At 39.9% G+C, this 10,476-nt stretch overlaps 1 protein-coding gene across 1 annotated transcript in view; it reads right to left on the bottom strand.

Moving 5' to 3' along the window:
* Window positions 1-10,476, bottom strand: part of LOC101848909 (A disintegrin and metalloproteinase with thrombospondin motifs 5) — a gene marked incomplete in the record, with an annotated part of 64,859 nt that overhangs the window by 22,644 nt on the left and 31,739 nt on the right. Inside the window, 2 exon segments of the mRNA XM_013086722.1 lie at window positions 1,252-1,303; window positions 4,141-4,254. Of these exon segments, the coding sequence (XP_012942176.1) occupies window positions 1,252-1,303; window positions 4,141-4,254 (166 nt within the window).

Here is a 10,476-nt window from a genome sequence, read left to right as displayed (position 1 = left end):
GGGGATATGAATGTAAACGATCAACATTTAATTGAAAACATCCAACCCATTTTGCTACTTTTGTTTGCGTAAAGTTAGACACATCGACTCGATACCCACACATTCTAGACTAAAAAAAAGGTTTTGGGATGAGGTGGGTCTATTAAAACATAATATTATGTGTTGCAAACACATTTTGGCCTCCCAGCGAGACACGGGCCATTACTCATGACACAAAAGAGAAAAGGAAATTGATGACAGTGGAATATGCGACAGACACACTTATGGGCCCGCACTTGGTAGTTATTTGAAGTCCAATAATATATTACCATCACTTTTTGTTTTTGTTTGTGTCAGCAAAAGACGGTTTATATGACTTTAAATTACGTTTAGTGACAATAGCAGCCACATTTTGCAATGTAACAGAAAAGGTAACACTGAAGAAACAAAGAAAACGTATCACACAAGCGCATACTTATCCTATCTATCTACAGGAAAAGCGCATTTGCCAGGGTTAAAAAAGAGTTTTGAAAACTTCTCAAACAACCTGAAATATATTAAAAGAAGTGCTCTTTTTGTGGATAGGAAGCAACATCATCCTCGTCTTTGTTCAGAAAGATACCAAACAGAGCTAACGATAATCCTGCCTACTCTATCCAAAAAGGTCGTGTAAGAAGCTAAAATGAAGAACAAAACAAAACGAATAAACAAACAAACGAAAGAAAAGAAAAGAAAAGAAAAATACCAACAGTAACCGCAACATTAGAGGACAGCAACAGCAACAACACAACAACACAACAACACAACAACAGTAAACCCAAGGGAGAAAAAAATTGTATTCCCACCCACCAGGCAGTGCTACTGACTGAAGTTGTCTTTAGGCCATTCCCAAAGGGGGGATATTAACAAGTTCTTAAGCACAGTAGAATTAGAAATGGGGTGATTTATCATTGTCATGCTCATACTGTGCCGGAACAACATAGGGGGAAACTGCTGCTTCCCCCCCCCCTCTCATCCTTACTATAGTCATTTTTCCTCTACTTCTTTTGTATGTTAGTTATTCTTTTGTGAACTGCTATTTCCGGAGTGCCTTGATAGTCGAAACAGACTTTGAGCTGTTGACGCTAGAGAGGTGAGCAGAGTAAGCCTACTTCCCCGTTTGGACTTCTCAGTTGACATCCACCCCGAGGCGCTTATTTTTTTTATTACCTTAAGCAGTTGCAAGCGCGTAAATCCTTACTAAAACAAACAAATAAATATTGTACGACTCACCGTCCAATGGCTCAGTATATCCTTCATACACACATGCACCGTTGATACATATCTGAAGAAAGTCACAAAGTTATTCTCGGGTGGCGCCCTTAGACCTTGTCACTATAGAATATTGTTTATGTCCAAAAGAAATTTGGAAAATCTATTCACGCAATCATCATCGTAAAGCCTTGCACTACCTATTCATGCAGCATAACAATTCAAAACGAACCGAATTCTGCATCATCTGGCATCATTATGGTGCTCTCTATGGTAAGAGTCGTAAGAGTGTCACTGAAATAAAACTTTAAAAAAAAAACCAGACTTGGCAAAAAATGTGCGATATTTAAGAAAAAAGTGTGTTCGCACGTATACTGGGGTGCATCAACATTTGTGGAATGGGCATGTATTGGCCACCAAATAAAAGGAGAATATTATTGTCTCTTCAATGTAAAATAATATGTTGTTACGATATTTTCTAAGAGATTGGAAAATAGAGCAGTCACACATACCACACAAAACCTGGACTTAAGATTAAATATGCTCTTAATATCATTATGTATTTTGTTTAGGAGCCAATGGTTTCGTCAGCTATTTTTTTTAGCATGAATTGTTTTAGTAACATTTTGGACCTAATCATCATTCAGTGTGGAACAGAGGCCAAGAAACAGCTATATGGTTTGGGGTGTTCTGGCTAGAATGACCAAAACCAACGGATAGCTTAATTTGGAGAGGTCTACGTCGTGCAAGGGCTGGAACGTCATGTTCTGCCCATATTTCGTCACGGTGTCATTTTAGTAGGCATCTTTACGTATTACAAAGCGCCTTCTCACCGGGCCAACACCACTAGACAACTTGGAATATGACATTATCACAGCGATGGAGTGGGCACCAGTAAACAGCCCTAATATGAATCGAACAGATTATGTTGAGCCCTATAAAACTTAAGCTGAAGAAACCCTACTTTGCTCCCAATTCAAACGCCGTGTTTGTAACTCTCTATGACATTAAGCATGAACTGACTGAAGATTATGTCCAAACTTCAATATAGTCGATGCCCAAAGGGTTCGCGCGCTACATAAAACCAATATCTCCTAAACAAAATACTAATGAACAAGTTAATGTTAAGTCCGTGTTTTTCGTGGTATTCGTGACTGCTCAGTTTTCCAATGTTCTTGAAACTATCGTAATAACATATTGGTTGTTGTTGTTGTTGTTGTTTTTTTGGGGGTGGAGAGTAAAATTGTCCATTCATTTAATACGCAACATAAATTCATTTAACAAATGTTGATGCATCTCATTACCTCCACAAACACTCTTTTACGTTTCTTTTATTTCGCACAATTCTGTCAAGTCTGATTTTTTTAAAGGTTAATTTTGAAAGATCATATCTCGAGCGACTCTTATCATAGATGAAATATTAATGTGCCAGATGATTCTGAATTTATTAAGCAATATATAGCAATAGTATGCGCATGAGTGGATAATGAAAGGCTTAAACACGATGATTGGGTGAATACATTTTCAAGTTTCTTTTAGACGCTACAGAACATAATATATCATATTATTATATCTATCTATCTATCTATCTATCTATCTATCTATCTATCTATCTATCTATCTATCTGTCTATCTGTCTATCTAATATGGGAAGGCGGGAAGAAGGCATTTGTACGGGTGATTGTATTGAGCGGGTAGTCATTAGAGCAGTTTCGATTGTATATAGATTTTGAGAAGCTAAGATTGATGGCTGATCAATTATTATTAGGTGAACTGCCAGTGCAATAAAAAGTCGTCTCCCCCTTCAGTGACAATAGCAAACATATTGATTTCACCGTGAGTAATCTAATATGGTCGTTGACAAAGCGGCTGATTTAGTCTGTCTGTCTGTCTGCCTGTCCGTCTGTCTTTCTGACCCTTTCTTTAACATCACCATCATCAGCATCATCATCATCAACATCATCATCATCAACATCATCATCATCAACACCATCCTCGTCAAAACTATATCGATCCTTTTTAATTTCAGCTGTTGTTATCACCCCACCCCTCTTTAATGTCCCCTTCACCCTCACCATCCCCAAATGTTTCCTAACAACCAACGATAACAACCACATAATGAAAAAGCTAAACAATACGAAGAAAACATCTATAAAAGCAGTTCAGGAACGAACAAGCAGTCAAACAAACAACAATACTTAAAATAATAATGGCAAACACTCGCTTATCAGCAAGCTCTACGCGCTTTACAATCTATATCATTACCAAAGAACACATCATAATATCATTATGAAACGATATCAGCGTTCTGGGAAACATACAATGGATCAACCAATAAACATCAAAGGGGGGGGGGGGGGGGCTCTCGTGGTGTAAAGGTTAAGGTGCTCGCCTCTCATTCAAAGGTCCCGGGTTCGAATCCGGGTAACGAAGGAAACATTTTTTTCTCTAAAATGGTGTCCTTTCACCTTCTTTCCAAATCTCTTGCAATGTTCAGTCGTCTGCTTTCGTTTCCACTTTCTGAGCCCACCCTCTCACCTCCTTTGCCCCCTCCTCTGGGCTCCTGACTCTTTCTGCAGCCTTTCTACTGCTACTGCTTGGCTCCTTCTTACTGCTGTCTTTCAGCCACACTCCAGATCTGCTGGTAGGAAAGATCTACACCTAGCCTTCTCGGACAAGTGCAAAAATTCTCAGAGGTCCCTTGTACAAGTACTGCACGTTAAAGATCCCTTGGTGGTCTAAAATCGATAAGAGTAGGCTTCGACCGCCACCCGGACAAAATTCGAAATTTCCTACCAGCTGAAAATGTTTAATGTGTCCCGCGCGCTCATATGACCTTATGCAGTTGTGAGCGCCGTAAAACACTTACCCAAAACAAGCAAACAAACAAACAGTCAAGCAACTACTGACCTTTCCAACGCCACAAGAAGTTCCCCTGGCCGCAAGCTCCCTTCTGCAACTCTGCCAAATGTCGTTACTGTCTAAGCAATACATGATGGTGCAGATTTCTGGCAGAGTTCCTATCTTTAGAGAAAGAAAGATTGAGAACGAGAAAATTAGGGGCTGGGGGCTGAGATTATTGTTTCCTTAGCACGGATTAAAACGGTGCTTTTTAGGCAGATTTTCTACCTTGAGCTAGGTGGAGGCAAAACTCGCGATCAGCTTCGCAAATTTGATGCGTCTTGATTGCAAAAAGCCTGGACTGTTGTTTAGAAACAGCAAAGAGTCATCTTTCAGGTAAATATGTTTGTTTTACTTTAGTAATATAGCACATAATCGACATTTTCAACAACCATAGTTTACTGTACTGTGATGAACTGTTCTCACGGAAATAACAAATATCATGCGTGGGTTTGGGAAATAATCAACTATTCACCTGTGTCTCTAAAGACCATGACTATCAGAGCATATTAATTTGTCTTTTCAATTATCTTTTAAAAATGTTTTCAGTGGCGTTCAATTCATATATATGTATATATAATCAATGTATATATGTATATATAATCAATTTATATTATATACATAATAATATTTGTGGAAGTTCGTCACTTTGGTCGCCTAAAACTTCAGAACCACTTTACTTTCGAATCTGGCAAAAATTAAAGGTGGCTCAGAATCATTTAAAGGGTGCACAGTTATAGTAACGAGTCTGAAGTCTCTTTTTCATTTTTAAAAAGAATTTTTTTTTCATTAGTTTCGTTCAAGAACAAAAAAGATATATTTATCTTGGGAGATTTAAATGGCAGAGTTGGACGAAAAAGAACCCCATGGGAAGAGTACTTGGGACCCCACAGCGATAAAAATTCAGACTGCAACAGCAATGAAGAAATGATACTAAACCTATGCGCTGAGCATGGCATGATTATTACGAACACATGTTTCCAACATAGACAAAGGCAAATCAAGACCTGGTACAAATGGAGTGACCTGAACCATGCTTTACAAATTGATTTCATCCTGATGCGCAGAAAACAAAGACATGCAGCCAAAGATTCAAGAGCAGTTCCAAAATACATCATCAACACGGACCATAGACCTTTGATACTTACTCTCACAACCAACAACGTAAAGCAAACAAAGAAAAACAGGGGAAAAACCACGACTAACCTAAGAAAATTGGAAGAACCAAACATCAAGAAAGCAGTCGAGGATGACATTACCAAGGAGTACTTTAAACTGTCACCTGAGATCAAGGACACAGAAGACGAATGGCAAATATTCAAAGCATCCCTGTCAGAAATACTAAAAAAAACAATTGTGGCACAAAACGAATAGGTGGAAACATAGGCAGAACAACATGCTGGTGGAATGGTGAAACCAAAGAAGCAATTAGAATGAAAAAGAAGAAATTCAAGAAATTGCAGAAGTCAAAGACAGAAGAAGACTATATAGAATACAGGAAAGCCAGAAGAGAGATCAAAAGAATCATCAAAACTGCTAAAGAAATTGCATGGAAAATATATGGGGAGAAACTGACCAAATCTGCAAGGAAAGCGCAAGAAAAATTTTTAAAATGTGAAGACCATGCTGATAAGGAAAGACCCATACAACCCGACATGCATTTTCAATGATGAAGAGGGAAACGCCATTCTCGGCAAACATGCAATCAAGAAAAGATGGGAAAATTACTCCCAAGAACTGCTCAACCCAGACGCTTGCCACGGACAACAAGTAGAGTTCCAACCATCCTATGGAGATCAAACAAAACCACCAATACTTCCCAGTGAAATAGAAAAGGCACTCAAGACCAGCTCCAAGAAGAAAGCCCCAGGACCAGATGACATCGTAGCGGAAGCCATAAGAGCTTGTGGAAACACCGGTATACTGTGGCTGAGGCGTATTTTTAACAGAGCCTAGGAACAAAGAAAATGCCCAGAAGACTGGCAGAAAGCCATAGTGGTACTATTGTGGGAAAAAAGGGCAACAAACTCGACTGCACAACATATAGAGGAATCTCATTGTTAAGCCACTCAGGAAAAATGTGTGCAAAGATACTAGAGCAGCGCATAAGACCTATTGTAGAAAGAAATCTGAGCAAAGCTCAGTTTGGATTCCGAAAGGGAAGAGGATGCACGGATGCCGTATTCGCATTAAGACAGATATGCGAGAAAACAAGAGAACACAACAAAGAATCCAACATCGTCTTTATAGACCAGGAGAAGACTTTTGACAGAGTAAACCATGCAAAACTCTGGAAGACATTCGAAAAGTATGGCGTCAGAGGACAATTGTTAGATAATGTCAGAGCTCTATATACCAACAGCAGAAGCTCAGTAAAAACGAAGGAAGGAAATACAGACTGGTTCAAAGTAAGATCTGGAGTACGACAGGGATGCGTTCTATCTCCCCTCCTGTTTATAATATATATGGACACAATAACGCAAGAAGCAAACCAAAGCCCAGAAAGCCTAAATGAATTTCTGTTCGCAGACGACCAATGTCTAATTCATCATGACCAACAAAGCCTCCAAAATCACAATACCGAACTCAACAACACCTGTGAGAAATTCAACATGAAAATAAGCACATCAAAAACAGAAATTATGAAAGTGAGCCGAAACCATAATCCCCTGAACATCCATGTCAATAGTAAACAACTGAAACAGGTGAAAGAGTTTAAATATCTTGGCAGCACTTTTTCTGAAAACGGGTCCATAGACAGAGAAATAGAAATGCGAACACAAAAAGCCAACGCTGTCACCTTCTAGCTCGCACCCCTTCTATCTCATCCAAACATCTCCAAGGACACAAAGAGACAGCTTATCACCTATATATTCGTACCAACATTACGTTATCAGTGCCAGACCTGGACCTTAAGCAAAACCCATTGAAAGCAAAATCACCGCATGCGAAATGAAATGTCTCTGCAGAACCCTTAACATCACAAGACGAGACAGGCAGAGAAATGAAGAAGTAAGAGCAGCTATCGGCACTGAGTTTTTCCTGCGTTACATAGAAAGATAGAGGATAAAATGGTTTGGCCACCAGTTACACATGTCACCTGATCAGCTAGCCTTGAGAGCTTACAACACCAAGCACTCAGGCAATAAAGGAAGAGGAAGGCCACCCAAAAGGTGGATCGAGGGTGGCAAGGAAACCCTTAGAAAACATAAAATAACAACTGAAGGAGCTGCGGAGCTGGCCTACCATAGAAAACTGCATCTCCCCTCGACGCTTAACAGCAACAGAGGATGAAAAAGTAAAAGTAAAAGTAAGTATTAGTTTCGTTTAGATCTAATCTTGGGAAAGTCCGTCTTATAAGACGCCATTTCCACACCTTTAAAATTCTGGAGTGTACAACCACGTAAGTAACATTTTTGAAAGTTCGTCGCTGTAGTCGACTAAAACTTCCGAACCGCTTAACTTTCGAATTTGAAAAAAATTACAGTTTTTCAGAATCATTTAAGGGTGCACCCTCTTATTAAGGTGTCTGAAGTCACTATAGTTTAATTTCCATTTTTTTCATTAGTTTCATTTAGGTCTAATCTTTGGAGACGCTATTATAAACAAGTGATGCGTCCAGTCACAAGTTTCGGACTTTCTTTTCATTATGAGTTCTGTTGTTCAATATGATCTCTTAAAAAAATACCACTTTCTCACAGAGGGGAGTCTATTGGCAGATTGACTCCTAGACAGAAACGGAAAAAAACTAAAGTAAGTGACAATGACAGTGATTTAGAAAATAGATGCATTGCAACACCGAGATCTAGATCTAGAACTAGAGTCACAGATACTATAGCCATGGCAGAATCAGATAAAGCTACCTATACTGCAAGAAATGAAGATTATGAAAATGAAAATACAACAACAACAGAAACTGTTGTGCCCAGGCTCAACTGTATGCAGGTCAGTAGAGGCAATTTTAGACAGGAAGCATACATTGGGGAGCTCAATTTTCAATGCCAGCATTGTCATGCAATGAAATGTAACGAAGAAGCTAGATGAATGTGTTGGCGAAATGGAAAAGTTGATTTCGAACCTTTTCCTGCACTTCCTCTGCCTTTGGCTTTACTCTTTGAAAGTGTTACTACTGGCTCAGCACATTTCTTAGAAAACTTTGGAATTACAATAGTGCCTTTCAATTGACCTCACTTGGCTTTAAAGAAGTTGCGATGACAGGATGGAATCTCCAATTCAGAATCCTAGGTCAGCTTTGTCATCGTATTGAACCTCTAGGGCCATCCCATGAAGCACAGTCTTCTTTTTTACAAATTTATTTCATTGATGGTGACGAACATGTTGAAAAAAGGAGCAATATCACAGATGGACTATGTCGCACCACATTACTTGACATTCAGGAGGTGCTAAATGAACATCACAAATACATTGAGGAATTGAAATGTGCCTCTGAATTTGCCAAAAGCCGGAGCAAAGAGAATTTCAAATTGTGATAAGTGAGGCGGCGCGACCATTGCGAACTCATAACAGGACATACAATGCATCAACTCTGAATGAAGCTGCTATTCATATGCCCAACAATTCTGTTGGACACCGAGATACTGTGCTTCACACTAGAACTGAACAGTTGTAAAAGATTTCAGAATTGTATATGGCCTATGACTGTTTGCAGTATCCTTTGCTTTCCCCACGTGGAAGTGATAGCTTGAATCTCAGATTGAAATTTACAAGCCTGCACAAATATCACAACTTCACTTCAACTGCTTTCATTTCTTCATAAGGCAAAGAACCTAATTATTGCAAGCACGTCGGCTCTTTCAGCAGTATATTGTCGATACTTACGCAAAGATTGAATGTGAACGCCTTCAATTTATTTGGAGAGAACAGAAGCGACTCATGGCAGACGGTTATCCAGAACTTAGAGACACAATGTCCGGTGCAGATGGTAACCCAAACAATGCCGGGCAAAACGTCATCTAGCCTTCTTCTTATTTTGGAGGACCGCGCTACAGGTTCGAAAAACAACAAGACTCAACGTCCTATGTCCGAAGATTTGGATGTCCAGATCTATTTGTCACTTTCACCACAAATCCCAATTGGGAAGAGATTTCCTCAAACTCCAAGCTGGACAGCGCCCACATGACAGACCAGATCTGATTGTCAGAGTGTTTCAACTAAAGCTTTAAAAATGTTACAACTTATCAATAAAGGCTGTTTGGGGACTTTGCACGCATGAATCTACAACATCGAGTTCCAAAAAAGAGTATTGATTGCCCCCACGCAAACATGCTTCTACGGCTTATTCCTGATTCCAAGATTCACCCTGAAATGATTGACGGAATTGCCAGCACAGGTATTCCCAGCAAAGAAATGGACCCACCTCCTACAAATAGAGCGGTTGCAAACATGATTCATGTGATATTTAAATTTCTCTTTCAGGTGATACCTAAATCTCTCTTTCAATTGATCATTTGCAGACTTTTGTCTTAAGTGAAAATGACTTGACGATCGATTCTTCTGAGTCCGTTCATGGAACGGGTACCCAGCTAGTATACTAGCTGACACACTAGGGACGTATACTCGAATGGTAGCAACCTTAGGCAGAGAGTGTCGTGAGTGGCCACAGAGGGCAGCCAATGCTGAGGCTGAGACGCTAAAAGAGGAGAATAGTGAACAGGGCGACGTAGTCATCGTCACAGATGGATCAGTACAGCGTGGCGTCAAATCTGGATGAGCTTTCAGCACCCGTGTAAACGGGGTCATACAGTCAGGTATCTCACTAGCATAACAACGTCCAGCATGTGCATGGGTCTGAAAGCCCCAAGAGATGCCCTAAATTGGATAAAGGCGACGGAGCATCAGTCTGCCATCTTCGTCACTGGTTCGATGAGTACTCTCGAAAACGTGAAGAAAAACATGATGTATGTAGACTGGTGAGAGGCGATACGAAGCAGCAGACTTCCTAAGATTGTATAGATTTTTAGCCCTGGTCATGCATGATTTCGAGGAAAAGAACGTTGATAAGTTAGGCAGCTATGCAGTTCGATTCACCAAACAGTCATGGCCGCATTGACGACCACAAAGGAGATGAAGGCTACATATGGAAAGACTGGGGAAGCTGGCGTTTCAAGAGGATCGAGAAGAGACAGAAACCTGCAACAGAAAGCCACAAGAATTTCCAACCTGCTTTTAAGCGGCACGACCAGCAAGCAGACCCTTTCATGGATCCTGGAGAGGAGGGGGAGCAGGTATGGTTTTTTTCCCGTATGCAATGTCATAATCTCCAACCAAGTAGTCAGTAATACATACTGTTGTTTTTTTTCTTGTGTGTGTTTTTTTTTTTGGGGG

This window comes from Aplysia californica, unplaced genomic scaffold (assembly GCF_000002075.1).
Source record: "Aplysia californica isolate F4 #8 unplaced genomic scaffold, AplCal3.0 scaffold00496, whole genome shotgun sequence".
NCBI lineage: Eukaryota > Metazoa > Mollusca > Gastropoda > Aplysiida > Aplysiidae > Aplysia > Aplysia californica.
Note: the sequence above shows the minus strand (reverse complement) of the source record. Positions and strands in the feature narration are given on the sequence as shown.